The 17,522-nt window shown below is 36.7% G+C and overlaps 2 protein-coding genes, 1 long non-coding RNA gene and 1 pseudogene across 7 annotated transcripts in view; 2 read left to right on the top strand and 2 right to left on the bottom strand.

Moving 5' to 3' along the window:
- Positions 1–201: 201 nt before the first annotated feature.
- Positions 202–2,572, bottom strand: LOC147919029 (GDSL esterase/lipase At4g10955-like; annotated as a pseudogene).
- Positions 2,573–11,292: 8,720 nt separating this feature from the next.
- LOC147919028 (uncharacterized) lies at positions 11,293–13,438 on the top strand. Its single transcript, XM_087503820.1, has 4 exons — positions 11,293–11,620; positions 11,712–11,858; positions 11,935–12,464; positions 12,545–13,438. Exons 1-4 carry the CDS (start codon positions 11,293–11,295, stop codon positions 13,436–13,438), a joined length of 1,899 nt encoding a protein of 632 aa, XP_087359946.1.
- Positions 13,439–14,903: 1,465 nt separating this feature from the next.
- LOC147919027 (uncharacterized) lies at positions 14,904–16,260 on the top strand. 5 transcript variants are annotated; one of them, XR_015593782.1, is made up of 5 exons: positions 14,904–15,105; positions 15,350–15,434; positions 15,557–15,598; positions 15,781–15,884; positions 15,982–16,260. It is a non-coding gene; the product is annotated as an uncharacterized LOC147919027 (long non-coding RNA). The 5 variants fall into 5 exon arrangements; XR_015593783.1 differs by having other exon boundaries at positions 14,907–15,105; positions 15,781–15,911; XR_015593780.1 differs by having other exon boundaries at positions 14,910–15,105; positions 15,552–15,598.
- Positions 16,261–16,866: 606 nt separating this feature from the next.
- The window catches only part of LOC147919026 (uncharacterized), an 896-nt gene continuing 240 nt past the window's right edge, over positions 16,867–17,522 (bottom strand). Inside the window, exon 2 of the mRNA XM_087503819.1 lies at positions 16,867–17,514. Within this exon, the coding sequence (XP_087359945.1) occupies positions 16,867–17,514 (648 nt within the window). The remainder of the gene's footprint in view (positions 17,515–17,522) is intronic.

Below are 17,522 nucleotides of genomic sequence, written 5' to 3'. Positions count from 1 at the left end.
TTGGAAACAGGGGGTTTGGTAATGGATATGATGATTTGGTTACTATATAGTATCCTAAGTCTCTTTGAGTTATGGAACGTTCATGATTCTGAAATCTCTGTTCTGTACGAAGGCAATCAGGGAAATCTAAATATGTTAATAGTTGCATACTCGCATGATTGATCATCATCGAGACTATTATTGACGCGGTAAAATACTTGATTCGACAAACATACAACTATTAATAAATTTATATAGTCTGGTTACAAAAGCATTTGTAGAAGTCAGTGATTAAAACTGATGCAAAACATATTCACCATTAAACATAGGATCCCACCATTGATGAATCCCATGAGCTCTCTTAAAATTAGGCGAGTGGCTAGTGTTTATAGTCATATACGCCGATGGTAAAAGATGAAGAGGCTCTGATGAACGAGAATCCGAAGACGAACCTCCTCCTCCTCCTCCTCCGCCTGACAACAGATTCCTAAGTGAGTTCCTCGTAGCTATTCTTTCGATTTTACCGGCTCCAATCTCAAACATTTTGTTTCTATGCTTGAAGTAACCAATGTATTCTGAGCATATTGGACCTGACGGGTTCACATACAATTACAAATATGGTATCCATGATGCTAACTTCATACACGAATCATCTTCTTGACCCTGTAAATAATACACATCATTAATTATATATTGATAGAGATTGGAACCTCAAAAGATAAAGTAGAGAAACAATTACTCTTTTCATTTCATTTTAAGGGGGGTGTATTCAAACCATGATTTTGGAGAATTTGATGGGATTTAGGAAATTTAGAATTTTGATAGATTTTAGGGAAGTTCATATGATTTTCTGTAAAATTCTTTCAAAATCCCACCTAAAACCATGAGATTTGGATTTCTGTATTTTTAACTAAACAAATCCTCCAGAATCCTCCAGAATCCTAAAAATTATGAAAATCCTAATCCACAAAACTGTTTTGAATAACAGTGGATTTTAAAGTAGATTTTTAAATCATCAGTTCAATAACAAGGGATTTTAATGGATTTTAAAGTAGTTTTTTAAATCATCAGTTCAATAACAGTGAATTTTAATAGACTTTTTAAAATCCATGATTGAATAACATAGAATTTGTAAATTTCATACAAATCACTTAAAATGTCAAGTTTAAATTATATATGATCACCCCCCAATGTGTCGTTTTTGTATTTTTTTTTTTGTAATTTTTAATTATGCACGATGCTTTGGAAATTTATTTTGCTTCATTTTATGTTTATATTCGAAATTTTATACCAATTTAAATTTACTAAAAAATGTGATCATATATAATTTCTACTGTAATTTTTACTGTTAGTTGAATTGATTTTCTTTTCTTTTTTTGTAGATCCACTATTAAATATATTTTTTTAGATACAAAATCTAAAAGTTAATTATATATTTTCCAGATTTTTTACCAAAAACATCATACCAAAAAAGCAGACATGTATGATGGATATTATACCAAAAAGTTTTTAATATGAGTCTAGAACTAATAATCTTATTAGTCTAGAACCAAAAATATTGTTTAGAAATCTTAGTTAATAGATTTTTACGAAATAAAATCTTTGTGAAACTATTAAAAAGAAAAATATACGTTACCTTGTTATGGTGGCGACCTTTGACGGGGATTGCTACTCCGGCTTTGACAAGACTTCCGGCGAATCGAACTCCATGTTTAAGCTTCTCACTCTTCATTAGCTTCTCAATCGGAATAGACGAGAACGGAGGATTAAATAAGTAACTCTTAAGAGGGAAACCAGACCTAGTCATGATCTTCCCGGCAAGCAACGCCACGGCTGCTCCAAGAGAATGTCCGGCTAGCCACACGGCTGCATTACCAGTTTTAGCCACCGCACTTTGAATCACCTGAATCGCATGCACGAACCTAGTGCTGTCTTGGAGGCAGTCCCGGACGCAGCGTAGGTCGAGCTTAAGGTCGCGTGACCGAGAGTGCCGTTTCATGATCGTGCCACGGAACGCGATCACGTGACGAGGAGGTGGTTTCGAATGATGGGTGTTATGGTAATTGTAAGAGAAGAAGTGTTTGTATTCGAAAACGGCGCCGTATATGGATCCATCTGAGTCGTCGATTAGGGTTTCGGCTAAAGTGAAGTTGAAAAACTCCCACCAGTGGTTGGCTTGTGACTTTAGACCAATCCTGTTTTGTTGTCTGTCTCGTTCCAGTGTGTACACTGCTTGTACCAAACATGATGCCACCGAGGTTCTATGGTAAGAATTATTCCTATAAAAAATATCCACGTTGACTTATTGTGTTTGAATGTTATATTTTAATACAACTTGTTCTAGAAGAGATGAACAATTAGAGAATTATAATAGAGTTGACTATGGCTAAACCATTGAATTAGCAAAAAAAGCTAATTAGTGATGGTGAGTTTGTTGTAGAAGATGATTATGTGGTTGGAAATGAAAGAGATGAAAATAGAAAATATAATACCAATCAATGGAAGTTAAATGGATTGGACCAGAAATGCTGAAGATCTCTCTTTGAGAAGCCATTAGCCCCTCTTTCACAATAGCATCGTCTTCTTCTTCCATCAATTAACCATTTTCTTTGACGAATGCAAGAAAAATAGGACCAACAATAATTATACTAAATAAAAGCAAGCTCTTAAGGCTGTCCACGTAGGATTTAAAACAAGCTATCAGGATTCGACACGTCACTCATTAACATTTTATACAATTTCCAGAATTTTTATATTAAGAATTATTTTAAACAATTTCTCATGATTTGACAGGTCATTCATTAACATTTTTTAATTTTCCAGAAATTTTTAGAGAAAAGAAAATTTTAAAATTTATAGAAATAAAAGAACTATGTACAATATCCCACATCGGGTAGAAAATTTTTAGACAATGGTTCAGAACCAGTATAAATAAGATTGATATGCTTCCAACAACGAATGGGCAGGAAAACTTGATTTATCATGCGTCCAAGTTTAAAAGTTTTATTCGGTTTGATCCGGTTTTTTATTTGATCAAATTAAAACTTTAAAAAGTTTCAAAAAAATTATACTAAATAAAAGTAGGAGCTATAAGCTCCTAAGGCTGTCCACATAGGATTTAAAACAAGCTATCAGGATTCGACACGTCACTCATTAACATTTTATACAATTTCCAGAATTTTTTATATTAAGAATTATTTTAAACAATCTATCATGATTTGACATGTCATTCATTAACATTTTTTAATTTTCTAAAATTTTTTAGAAAGGAGAATTTAAAAATTTATAGAAATAAAAGAACTATGTACAATATCCCACATTGGGTAGAAAATTTTTAGACAATGGTTCAGAACCAGTATAAATAAGATTGATATGCTTCCAACAACGAATGAGCAGGAAAACTTGATTTATCAGGCGTCCAAGTTTAAAAGTTTTATTCGGTTTGATCCGGTTTTTTATTTGATCAAATTAAAACTTTAAAAAGTTTCAAAAAATATTATAATATTTAAAATTTTTAAAAGTTTAAATATTATAAATATTGATACTTTTAAAAGTTCTTAACGGAAAATCAATTAATACCCGTTTTTTTTAGTATTCTCAGAAGTATCAAAAATACAGCTAGAGGATATACATTTGATGAAAGAAGTACTAATTATAAAGGTTTTGTAGAGAAGAGATGGCTATCTTCTAATTTGTGGGTATTATTTATTGTCTTTTAGGATCTGAAGCCTTTAATGGGACCATCTCTTAAACATTGAAACGTGCAAAAGTGTATCAACAATTACTTTATTTGCACATTCTCAATTACCACTAATGAATTTTTTTTCCTTAAAAATATCATTAGTAGATTTATTTTCCAAAACTACAACATATTTTTCGAAAATAATACAAAATTGGACAATACTTGGATTCATTTCTAGGGGATGAATCTCTTTATTCATCCTAGGAAATAAATCTCTTTATTCACCTCATTATAAAATAAGAAAAGAAAATTTGTATACATCATTGTAAAATAAAAAACCCAAACCATTCTTTTATAAACCAAATCGATATATAATTTCATTCTAATTGTAAAATCTAAACCGTAATCACTTTATTTGTAAACTTAAACCGACATATAATTTCGTTCTAATTGTAAAATTTAAACCTTAACCTTTTTAGTGGTCACCTCATTTGTAAACTCAAACCGATATCAAATATTGTTATAATTGTAAAATCTAAACTCTAACCACCTCATTTGTAAATCCAAACCGACATTTAATTTTGTTTTAATTGTAAAATCTAAACCATAATAAACTCATTTGTAAATCCAAACCGATATATAATTTTGTTCTAATTGTAAAACTTAAACTATAATTCTCATTTATAAATCCAAACCGATATATAACCTTGTTTAATTGTGAAAATCTAAACCAAGCCAATAATTAACTTTCTTTAATCAAAAATATACAAAATTTGTTTATTTAATTTGTTTTGCTTTTTAATTTAATTTTGATTTATTTTAAGATTTTGATTGGTTGAGAGGGGAGAATGTGAATACAAGGGTTCACCGTAGTGGTGTGAATCTAAGGAGGGTGTATTCAACTAAACATTTTAAGTAGTTTGTGTAAAATTTATAAATCATATGTTATTCAATCATGAATTTTAAAAAGTTCATTAAAGTCTACTGTTACTGAACTAATAATTTAGAAATCTATTTTAAAATCCATTGTTATTCAAAACAGTTTGTGGATTTATATTTAATTAGTTTTAGGGATTCTAAAAGATTTGAGAGGATTTGTTTAATTAAAATACATAAATCCAAATCTCATAGTTTTAAGTGCGATTTGAAAGAATTTTACCATAAATCATATCAAATTTCCTAAAATCTATCAAAATTCTAAATTTCCTAAATACTATAAAATCCTCCAAAATCATGGTTTCAAACTTTCAATACAACCCCTAAGTATTTTTCTACAAAATTTAAACTAAACTTTAAACATTAAATTTTAAACACTAATAAATCTTATCCTTTTAATATTATATCCTAAATTATAAAAAATAACCAAAAAACCAAAAGAAGAAGGAGGCGAACCAACAACGTATTCAAAGGTATATTGTATACAATCATCTGACTATAATTCTTAACCTACTTGTATCAATCCTTGACAAGGTTGTTTTTAGAGATTATCTTAAATTTGATTATATTTGTATAAGTATCACAGCAACAAAGGTATGAGGTGGAGATAGTAGGAGATGGAAATTGCCAGTTTCGGGCAATATCTCACCAAATGTACTAACATAGAACAATCATGCACAAATTAGGAAACAAGTTGTTGAAGAGGTTAGATACCATGAAATTATTGACTCAGTTTTTGAGAAAGATTAAAATCAGTCTCTTGTTGTTTCTTGTTGCAGCTTGTAGCTCACATGGATAGATACATTTGGTTTGCTCGAGGTGATTACTAACAATATGTTAAAGTGATAACTACATATAAGGTGATTTTCAGTTTCAGGTGATAACTACTTTTTTTAATAGAAGAAGTGGAAAAGGGTAGATAGAGGATTTGGAACTGAAAATCACCTGATGTGTGACCACTAAAAAGGTTAGTTATATTAATTAAATATTATTTTAAAATTTTCTTTTGAAAAAATTACCAAATTAGGAAAATCTCTATACAAATTCATAATTATTAATTATTGATAAATTAAAACCTCTTTAAATTAATAAATTTTCATATTCCCAACTTTATTAATTTATAGAGGTTTTACTGTATAGCTGATTGCTTGTGTTTGTCCACTATATCTATAGCTGATTGATTGTGTTTGTCCACTATATCTATAGCTGATTGCTTGTGTTTGTTTCTTTAATTTGTTTTTTTTTCTTATTTTTTATATATAAAATGACATGTCATATTGTTATATTTTTATTGATTAACTAAGGGGAGTGAATAATAAGGGTTGAACCAAATATTTTTCTTCTTGGAAATATCTATTGTGCTTAAGTGATTTCTAACTTGCACAGAAAAATCAATAATATAATCCCCTTATTATTAAAACGGAAGTACATTTGCTATATAACATTCTATTTGTAAGATTTACATAATAAACCCTTACCATAAACATATTTTCATGACATCTAATAAAATTAACAATATAGAACTTACTCTCTCCGTTTATTTTTATTTGTCATTCTAGAGTTAATTTTTTGTTTTCTATTACTTGTCGTTTTGTATTTACGATGCAATTTTATAAATCAAATTTTCAGTTTTACCCCTAATTTTTAGCTTATTAATTATTCATATCAAATGAAATAATGTATTAATGAAGGGTAAAATAAAATTTGATTGTTTTTTTAATATATGTGAAATTGTCTAAAATGACAAGTAATATAAATCGGAGGAAATATAACATATATGTTATATTTATTTAAACTTTTTAAAAATACAATAAGAATATCTACCTGTACTCCTATTCTAATATTTATCTATGTAACGATGTGAGGGATGAGATTTTAGTTGTTGCAGAATCTGTGGCACGTGAGACAGCCGAATATATATTGCCTTGATATTAATATTAAATTAAGACTTAGGACTCCACTTAACGCGGAGGTATTCGATAAATTGATCACGTTTTGGAAATTGGAACACAGCGCCGTTTCATGGAGCCTTCTGATGCGTCAATTAGGGTTTCATATATATAGTGAAGTCGAAACACTCCCACCAAGGCTGTGGCTAATGAGACGGAACCCTAACTACACCGATTGCTTTGATTATCTCATTCCATTGTATAAACTTTTTGAATCAAACATGCATACATAACACCAATGAGGTTGGGTGGTATATAATATTGTTCCTATCAAAAAAAAAAACCAAATTTAGACCATAGAACCGATCGAGATGTGGATATTATCTCTTATTTTTATTTGTATCATATTAATTATGAAATGTTATTTATATGTAAATCCGAAAAGCACATGCAAATATATGTTGAAGTCAAAAGAACAAACAAAAAACAGTACAATAGTGGAAATGTCGTTCCTCTGAAATGGCTGGAATTAAAAACATCGGATGAAATGGGACCACTCCACTTTATTATCCAGAAAAAAAAAAAAAAAAATCCATTCTCGAAATGGGTGTAGACTGTAAAGTTTTCTCAAATTGGTAAAATCGAATTTATAAAAACATATCGTTAAAAAGATTTCAATTTATAAACATATATTTCTGGAATAGACCCATACAGTTATCCTTTAAGGCCCAGACCAATTACACCAAACCAAACCAGATCACAAAAACCAAAATTGACCCAGATATAAACTAATCTAAACCAGTAGCTAACCGGTATAAACTAGAAACTCTAATCTGCAATAGAGAACCCTATCGCAGCCGCCTTCCCATGAAGCTGCGAATACTCGTCGGACCAGGACCACCGGTGAGCTAGAAAGATGAGAGTCAAACAGAGAAGGTGACACATGACGATCACCATCCCGCCACCGTAGAGTTGTGAAGAGGAGGAAGAAGAAACCGATCTAGCAATCCGGAAGCCATAGTTCAGTCTGATAGAGATAGAGCAGTAGGGAGTAGATCTAAAAAGCCATCAACGGTGGCTTAGCCTTGCCTTTCCGGCGGTAGACCTCCCTCGTCAAACCACCAGTTGTGACAAAACCTCCTGCGTCTCCAGCCGTTCAGATCTAACCGCCGTATCTTTCTCATTCCTCGCCGAGAACTTCCTTCTTCTAACCGCATAGCCACGCCGCCGGTAGAGCTCTTACCGGAACTGTCATGCGGAAGCTTCTCCTCGCCACAAACTCTCTTGATTTCGATCTGGTGACCTCGCCGGTAGGTGCAATGGACTGCAGATGAAGCGCCATGGACCAGTAGTTCCTCTTCAACGCCGGAATCGCCGGAGGAACCCTTCACTCGGTGCACGAAATCGTGATCAAAAAAAGAGAAAGGAGGAGAGAGGAGAGAGCCGCGAGTAGATCTCACGCGCTCACCTCTCTAAAAAAAGGTTTATAAAAACTAAAAATTTGAAACAAGGTTTACAAGTAGTTTGAGACGGTTGGGAAACTAAACGTATATCATATTTAATAAGGTGTTGACTGGTTCTCCCGCTACCTCCCGCAAATGCTGCGTTTGCGGATGGTAGCGGTTACTAGCGATAGGAACCAATCACACAAATCGCTTCCAATCGCTCCTAATCGCTCCCAACCGCTCCAAACCACTGAATTCCAAAAGCTGCTTTCCGCAAGCGTTTGCGGTTGCGGGCGCTTACGGTTGGAAATTTTTTTTTATTTTTTATTTTTGTTAAAAAACTTTAAAAAAAATCAATGATAATGAAATTTTTTTTGTTATATTTTCTATCTAACTATTTTACTTATTAAGGATGGGAGAAAATGAAGTACGAATATGATTGCAGAGATTATAAAATAAACAATTAGAAGAAAATAATATTCCAATTAATAATAACCCAGAAAACTTGATGTAGATTTAATGGCACATCGCACATAAGTTCAAAAAAATCTAAATAAATATAATATTTCATGAGAAATTTAAGAAAATAAGATTATTTGTAAAAAATATTAAAACAAATCACCAGTGACTCTTCTCAACTCTCACTTGACAATTCCTACCGATGCAACTACTGACCCATGATCTAAGAGAAAAGAGAAAAGATCTACGATCTAAAGCATATGTTTTGTCATTTATCAAATTACTTGATTAAATTTTTGGTGAAAAGCCAAATGCATAAAGGAATAAGTATTTCAATATGAAACTTATTTGTTTTTTGAATAATTATTTTAGAATTTTTTAATAAATTTTAATTAGAAATCAAGTTTAATAAAATTTTTGGTGTTTTTAAACATTTATATATTATATATCACATTTATTATGTTTCAACCACTATTGCACCCGCTGGTCAACCAGTCGTAAACCTCCCGCAAATGCACCAATTTTAAACCGCTAAACCAGTCGTTCAAAACGCTTAATAACACTTAAAACAGCAATCACCCGCTCCCGCAACCGCAATCGCAACCGCAACCGCAGCGTTTGAACCAGTCAGGCCCTAAGTTATGCAATTGATAGCAAAATAATTGAATACAAAACATGCTCACGTAAATTAAACGTAGGAACCAACAAAGACGTACCGGATTAGTAAACGAGAGGCCTAAAACCAATTATGTTTAAACATGGTATACATGGTTTTAATAATCACTTATAACGTCTTTGTTAATTATAGTATAGTTTTTAATTAATTAATCATACGGTATAAGGTATAACATTATATTTTTAATTCATTTATACATTTATTTTTGTGAAAAGCAGTTTAAACAATTACATGGAAATTCAAACAAAAAGAAATTTGAAAGAACGAAGAAAATTAAAATAATTGTGGCATCATTTTTGTTATTTACTATAGTGTCAATTGCTTTAGCCGGTAAGACCTAATGCAACAGCTTTCCCAATTTTCCCTCACGGCCGGGTCTCGCTCCCACCACTGGTGAAGCGCATGAGCTGGCGTACACTTAGTCGGTTTGCTATTGTTTACAGTCATGTCTGCTGATGGAAGAACGTAAAGAGGTTCTTTTGACAAATCCGACGGTGATGATCCTATGAATTTTCCGACCAATTCACTTGCATATGAGATGCTAGCAGCCAGTTTCTCGATTCCGTCTGCACCAATCCTAGAGAAGGCGCTTCTGCGTTCTAAGTAATGCATATATCCTGAACAGATTGGATCTTTTGGGTTCACATATAGATGATGTATCCACGATGCTGCTTTTGATTTGTCTTCTCGATTCTGTTATAAGATAATCAACTTCAAAAACTCAGTCACTATAGTATCGCAAGTGGATGAAACTCTGATTCTATATGACTCAACTATCATAGTTAATTAAACCAGTTATCTTGATTCTTACAGATGATTTAAAGTTTACCTGTGGTAAATTTACGATCGCACCTATGGTGCCTTTGACGACACTCTTGGCGGTTTGAAACACATGTTTAAATAAGCTTCCTCCAGGTATCTGCTCTATAGGAATAGACGAGAATGGTGGGTTGAATATGTGACTTTCGAGGAAGTGTTGATGATGGGATCAGTCACAATTAATATGTTTAGTTCGGTCAAGAGAGGGTCGAAGTTCTCTTATATTATATTGAAGTCGAGACACAAAAGACGGGCTTTAACACGACTTAGATGAGTTACAAAAGTAGGCGAGGATAATAGGCGAGCTGTTCTCTCGTCGATTCTCCGAGTGGTTGGTTCCGGAACCGTTGACTTCTGTTTGGACGAGCTGAGGCTTTCGTTCTTACTGTACTGCTTCTCTTCCTTTTTCCCCCGATCCCCTTTTTACGCAGGCCGTACGTCTGTATTTATAGGGAATCGTGTCGGTTCGTCTATGTAAAAGACCATAATACCCTCCCTTCCCTTAGGGGCTTATTATGGGCTTTTCCTGAGCTGGGCCTTTTGTTTGGGGTGTGGATCCACCCCCAACAGTAGTCCCCCCCCGGCCTTTAGTTCGTAGTCTTTAGGCGAAGAACAACCGTGAAGGAGCGAAGAGTCGCGCGTGAAGGAACGGTTCCCAACTTTTGAGGTCGAATCGTTGTGTGCGGTGATCGACGCGCGTGAGATCCGGAAATCGTACCGTTATGGGGCGCGTGTCGTAATGATGACGCTTCCAGATCCTTCGTCCTTCTCCTATAAATATCACTTATCCATTTCTCTCATTATCTTCTTCTCGTATTTTTCGGTGCTCATCGCTCAGGTATTCTCCCTTCTTCTTATCTCGTCGTTATTTTGCTTTTAGTGTGTCATACTTTTACTATGAACTCCCCTCGATCCCACTCGTCCGATCCATCCGTCGAGAGCCACCTTCGATGAGCGTCGACTTCCGAATCTGATGGCTCTAGTAGGTCTGTTCGCCGGGAGGGGCGTTCTCGGAGTCCCTCTGATTCGTCTTCGGCGGGTTCGGACATGGCTCGATTTGAAGAGTTGAGACGTCGTCTCATTCTCGGGTCGGCAGTTCCAAACTCGTCGGGTCTGCCTTGCAGGATTCCTTCCCTGATCGACGAGCCTTCGATCAACGATCCATCCTTTCCCGAGTTGGACAACGTTCCTTTGCCGACTGCGAACCTTTTCTCTCACATGCCTCCGTCGACGTTGAAACCGGACGCGGCGGCTGATGCGGTTCCCATTGGGAAATTAAACACCAAGCCGAGAATTCCAATCCCAAAACCGTTTCAGCGTCCCTAGGATGCTCCTTCCGGGTTTATTTGCCTCTCGGAGAAGTACTTCACCGAGTGCGGGCTTACCTTCCCTTTGCCGTCTTTCCTGATGACATACTTTGCTCGTCAAGAGGCGGCCATTTCTCAATTTTCCCCGGCGACCTTTCGAAACGCTGTTGGTCTTTCTATTATGGCCGAAGCTGCGGGGGTTAAACTCACTTGTGATCATTTGGAAGAGTTGACATGTCTGAACCCGTCGAGCCGAAGCAAAACTCCTGGAATTTACTATGTAGCGTCGGGAAAGAAGACGACGCTCGTCGAAGGTGCCAAGGGCAAAACATATAATTGGAAGGGCTCATACTTCTTTCTTGAAGTCGGTGAGGGGGTTTTGGAGGATCCGTCGATTCCTTGGTTTTCTGGGTGGAACCCTTCACCCGGTAGCCGACCCTTCTTGCCTAGTTATCTTTATTCGCACTGTTCTCTTGTTGTGTCTAACCTTTCCCCTTTCTTTCTTTTTTTTTTTTTTAGTTGTTGTTCCAAGGTGTTTGCTGCCATACCCTTCTTCATTTCAGGCCGAGATAGACGCAATCAAGGTTTTCTGCCCTTATGTTTGGCCAGGTACCGAGCCGAAAAAAGGTCGTTCAAGGAAGACATCTGATCCTCGAAGAAAAACAGGTACACCCTAGCATAGTTGAACCCGTTTTTTGCTGCTCCTTGAGTTTGAAATTAATTTCGTCGCATTGTGTTGTAGCCGGAACGATGGGTAAGATGAACTTGAGTGTTCCCAATGCGTCTGCTCGTTATCGCCGAGCTCCAGAGCCGTTGCCTCATTCCGCTCTTCGTCATGATGCTCGTCCAGGTGCTAATCCTCCAAGCTCTGGTTCGTCAAAAAGGGTTTCTCCTTCCTCTCGTCAGGTTGTGGACGACCCTTCGAGAACGCGTCCAAGATTCCTTCCCCCAAATCGTCACGTTGGTCCAGAGGAGACACTTCCAAGGAAGAAGGTGGACGGGACTCCTGGTCGCGTCGCCGAGGTGCCGAAAGATTCTCAGAAAAGGAAGGATGGTCCTGAACAAGAGCGGTCTGCCCCACCAAAGAAGTCTAAGTCGGTAGACTTTAGCTGGAATTTTACGCATTCCTCTGGGGCTCGTCCTTTTCCAGATGATTCACAGTCATGTGCCGAGTTATTTCGGAAGATCCATTTTGGTGAAGGTCGTCTTCCTGCAGTTGAGAAGATGAAAGAGGTTGATGCGGTTACCGAAGTTGCTCAGGCGTCCTTTGAGGTTTGTCAGTTAAACCAACTTGCTATGAATGTTCCTTTACTCATTTTTCTTATGATTGTCTTTTCCTTTCTTTATCATAGTTAATTGCGCGTATCAATCGTTTGGCGTCTCGCTACGAGCGTCGTGTTCGGCACTTGGAAGGGGAGCGTTCTGGGGCGTCGAGTGAGAGGATCGAGCGCCTTGAGGCGCAACTGGGGGAGGCGGTGCGGTCTAACAAGAGATTCAGCGACCTTGTGGCCAAGCTCGAACATCACCGGAGCGGGTTGATCATGGAACGAGACTCCCTTTCGACGAAACTTGAGGAGTCTGAAGTTGCTTGTAACGGTCTGAAGCTCACCCTTAACTCGGAGACGAGGAGGCTTAGGGATCGGCGTGACGAGTATGGGCACCACGAGCGAATCAACGCTTTTCACGAGGTGGCTGGTCGCGTGCAGAGGCTCTTATCGAAGCACAAAAGTTACGCCGAAGCGGTTGAAGCGTCGCGGGAGAAGTTCCTCGAGTATAACCAAGCTGTTGGGAATGTTCAGATGCTCGAAACACTCGTTGCCGAGGGTCGGATTTCTTTACTTGATGAGGGGATTATGGACCAAGTTACGCCCGTGATGAGCCAACTGAAGAGCGAGGTTGAAAAGGTCGATCTGCCGGACATTACCGAGGCTGACTTCGACATGTCTCAGATCTTTGCCGGGCCTCTTCCCCCAATTCCGACTTGGATCGCCTCCCCAATCAGCGGGAATACCGAGGTTTGCAATGACGAGGGGGGAGATGACGGGTCGGAGAGTGGGGAGATTGGGGGTGAAGAACTGGACAAGCAGGAGAAGGTTGACGATCGTTCTTTTGATGGAGTTGAGGTGCAGGCCAACGACCACCCTTCTGATGGAGTCGAGGAGCAGGGTACGGACCTTCCTGCCGAAGGACTGCCACGTCCGTCAACTCCCGGGCATAAGTCGCCGGTTGTTGACTTAGTTTCGTGATTCTTCTATTGTCGCCGTGTCGAGGGGTCGGCTCCCTCGTATTATCTTTTGTTTGCCGTATTTTTGGGGTTGGCTCCCACGTACTTTTATGCGCCGTGTTTAAGGGTCGGCTCCCTTGAAAAACTTATGCTCGTCCTTGGGGTATTTATTGAGTTTCATTTAATCCCCCCTTGTTTTAAACGCTCTTTTTTTTGTTTTAAAGTTTCGCCGAGCTCTGGCTTCGCTATGATCCCTGTCGTTATGTCTTTTCCCTTTTTTTTTGTCGTAATGGGGTCGGCGCCCGCACCAGACTGTTGCACCCCCCTTTCTTTTTAATATAGCGAAATTTTATGTTATTATTTTTTGAAAGTGCGACTCATGATGGTCGGCTTATCCTCTTTTTCCTCTCTCTTTTTTTTATATCTTTTTTTTGCGAGTTGGACTCGGCTTACATAACCAGGAGCGACCGTTAATAGTCGGCCTACCCTTTTGTGCGAGTGCGACTCGGCTTAAAATAACCAGGGGCGACCGTTAATAGTCAGCTTACACTAGTAAAAAAAATTCTTATAGCTACGATCTAGTCATGAAATTTCGTGGCTTATTTCATAACATTCACGAATTAGTCACTCACTCGAAACATGACTGTTTTCGTGATTTTTTGTAGCTTTTTCGTGACAAGTTTAGTCACGAATTTATTAGTGGCTATATCGTGACTATATCTTATCTACGTATCAAATTCATAACTAAATCGTGACTATTAACTATCAAAAACTATGTCGTATTAGTGTGGCTAATGGAATTATAAATAAAAGTTAAGGTTTTTATATAATAGCCACGAATTTGCCACGGATAATTCATGACTATATGAAACTCCAAGTAAGCATAAATTCTAAAACTATAAAATCTAAAAAAAAATCTAATTACAACATTCCCAAAAGCTAAAATCTAACAATTGTAAAAAGATTGTAGTTTTTCAAATCTAATATTTTTCAGACCTAACCACAAATTTAAACCTTTACTCCAAACCCTATACCCCAAACCTTAACTCCAAACCCTATACTCCATCATAAACATAGAACAAAAATATAAATATTATATATTCATATTTAAACCATATATATATATATATTAAATAAAATCAATCTTTGAAATTATATTTATAAAATTTTGAAATATTTATTTTAAAAGTTTTTAAAATCTAATCATATTCTTAATTTACCTTGAGTTATATTTAGTGTATGTACTTTTAATATATCACTCCACACTTAGAAATGTACTTTTAATATATCACTCCACACTTAGAAAAAACAATCATATAATTGTTACTCAAAATTTTTAAAATAATAAAATTGTTATGTAAAACAGTTATAAGTTGTTATTCAAAATGAAATAATTAAATTAAATATAAAACCAAAATTTGGCAAAAAAAATTCCCACCATCCCACTAATTTTTTTTGGTTAAAGTGAAAATATTTGGTACAAGGTTAAAGACCTAGATTCTTCTTCTTTCGTCGACATAATAAACACTTAGAAAAAAAAGCCGTAAACTCCATCTCTGCCGCATAGACACTCAGATCTATTCCTCTTCGATACTAGCTCTGATCTCTTCGACTTTGACTCGCCATGACTCTCCCCGACCGACAGCACCACCTAACATCGCGCTCGACCCTCTGTTTCTGGCCTGACAGGTACTCGTTCTGTCTCCTTCTCCTTCTCGTGATTTGTTGAGTTGAGAAATTAAAGCTCTCACTGCTTCTTTCTCCCTTTGTATTAGGTTGTTTAGAGATTTTGTTCCTATTGGCTGTTGCTGTTAGGGTTCAATTTGTTCTTGTTGCTGTTTTTTATTTATTTAATCTTAGTTTCAACTTAGATGATGTTTATATTTGTTTGACTTAATCTTCCTTGTTTTTGTTTCTTGTTCAATTTTCATAGTTACAGATTAGAAGCGTTGAACTCAACCTAGTCAACTGCTCTTCTTTCTCCGCCTCTGTTTCCCTTCCGTCTCTCCGATTTCAGGGTAAAGCTTTCAATCGTGAATCGTGAATTTCAGATATTACTACTCTGGCTGAAAATATATTGATGCAAGTCACTTCTATGTGTGCTAATTTAATTGTGTATTTACTTTACTTGCCAGTTTAGGCTACACAAACGATATATAGGAGAGGTCAATCCAAGAAACAAGTAAGCACAGCTTTCCTACTTGTTATATATGAACGAAAATACTTTTTCATATATATGATAAGGAAAAATATTTCAATGGATCTTTATTGGAAGTTTTAAGTAACTTAATTTGTGTTTGTTTGTTCTGTTAATTTTCTATAATTTTCTGTCTTTGAAACTGATGTTACTTTCTCTTATCTCAGGTTTTGGTGTTGAGCTGTGGCTGTCTACAAATTCATCCGAACAACATGGCAAAGCAATATCTTGGGACCATGGAGGTGCTGGACATTTTGTTCCTCATAAGAGGGTAGATACTTAGTGGCATACTTCCGTGGTTAGTTTTTTTTTCCTCTAAGTTAACTCATTTTTCTAACTTACTTACAACTACTATTTTTTTTTTGTAGCAACACTACTACTGCAGTCGTTTGCAGAGGATGATTCTTCCAATAGTATCGGCCAAAATGCCTCTTCACGTGCCATTTCTTCTCGCATTGTTAGATGCATGGTGTGCATAGTTTTTGTAATTTCAGTTTCAGGTTTGTTTGTGAAACATCTAGGTATCTAGTTAAGATATTTTGTATGACTATGTGAGTCTTTTAGAAATGTAAGATTAGATTGCTTGTTGTAATTGAAAATATTGGTATTTGGATTTCATGGTTTTAAATTTGGAATTTCATTTCAGATTTCTGATTTTTACAATTTAAATTAATTTTTTTTTGGACAAATACACAATTAGCCACAAAATAATTAGACACAAATTCGTAGCTAGGCTAGCCACCAAGTAGCTACAGATACTTCATGGCAGAAAATATGGTCCTTCGTGACTAAATTTGCCACGAAACGTGGGTGATAATTACGTAGCTAAACAGACACGAAAAAGCCACGAATTAAATTAGCTACGAGGCTATAGACACGATTTTTTTTCGTGACTAATCGTGGCTATGTAATGAAATAGTCACGAATTTTATGGTTCAGCCATGAAAATTTTAGTAGCTATACGTGTTTTTTTTACTAGTGTTACCCTTTTGTGCGAGTTGCGACTCGGCTTAAAATAATACGTCGGAACGTCGGGTCGTTACCGGGCCAGGATAACGATTATAATAACTTGCAAACGATGACTCATTCTTATGAAAAAGAAGTTTTATATTTTTGGCGGCTGTGTCTCGTAAAACAGGACTGCCTACGTACCCTCCGATCAGGAGGGATCAAGCCGATCGTAGTTCACATTTACATGATTATTCGAATTGCAAAAAGGACGAGCTGGACATAGCCAAGCTTCCTCGATGGTTCTAGTAATAGTAGCGCTTGAGATGCATCGAATTCCAAGACCTCGGTACTGGTTCACCGCCCATTGTTAAGAGTTCGTATACGCCGGGATGGACGACCTTGGATACTAGATATGGACCCTCCCAATTGGCTCTCATTTTTCCGGCATCTGGTTCGGCAGTATTTTCAAAGACTTTGCGGAGGACGAGATCCCCTTCGTCGAAATGCCGATTGTGAACTTTCTTGTTGTAGTACTTGGCTGCGGCAAGCTGGTAGTTTTGGATTCGTAGGAGTGCTTTGTCTCGTTCTTCTTCCAACTCGTCGAGTCTATCCATCTGCATCTGACTATTGAGTGCGGTGTTTTGGACGAGCATTGTTCGTCGGAGGCTGGAACTGCCGACCTGAGCGGGTGCCATTGCTTCCATCCCATAGGCTAAGGAGAATGGGGTTTGGTTAGTGGATGTCCTTGGGGTCGTTCGGTAGGACCAAAGTACTCCGTCAAGCTCGTCGGCCCAGGCACCCTTCTTGGCGTCTAGTCTTTTCTTTAGGCCATCGAGTATAGTCTTGTTGGTAGCTTCGGCTTGGCCGTTTCCTTGCGGATACCTCGGCGTCGACTTGCTTAGTTTGATTCGCCATCGTGCACAAAAATTTTCGAATTGCAGGGAGATAAACTGCGACC

This window comes from Camelina sativa, chromosome 20, assembly GCF_030686135.1.
Source record: "Camelina sativa cultivar CO46 ecotype springtype chromosome 20, ASM3068613v1".
Lineage (NCBI taxonomy): Eukaryota > Viridiplantae > Streptophyta > Magnoliopsida > Brassicales > Brassicaceae > Camelina > Camelina sativa.
The sequence above is the reverse complement of the archived record's forward strand: the minus strand, read 5'-3'. Positions and strand labels throughout refer to the sequence as shown.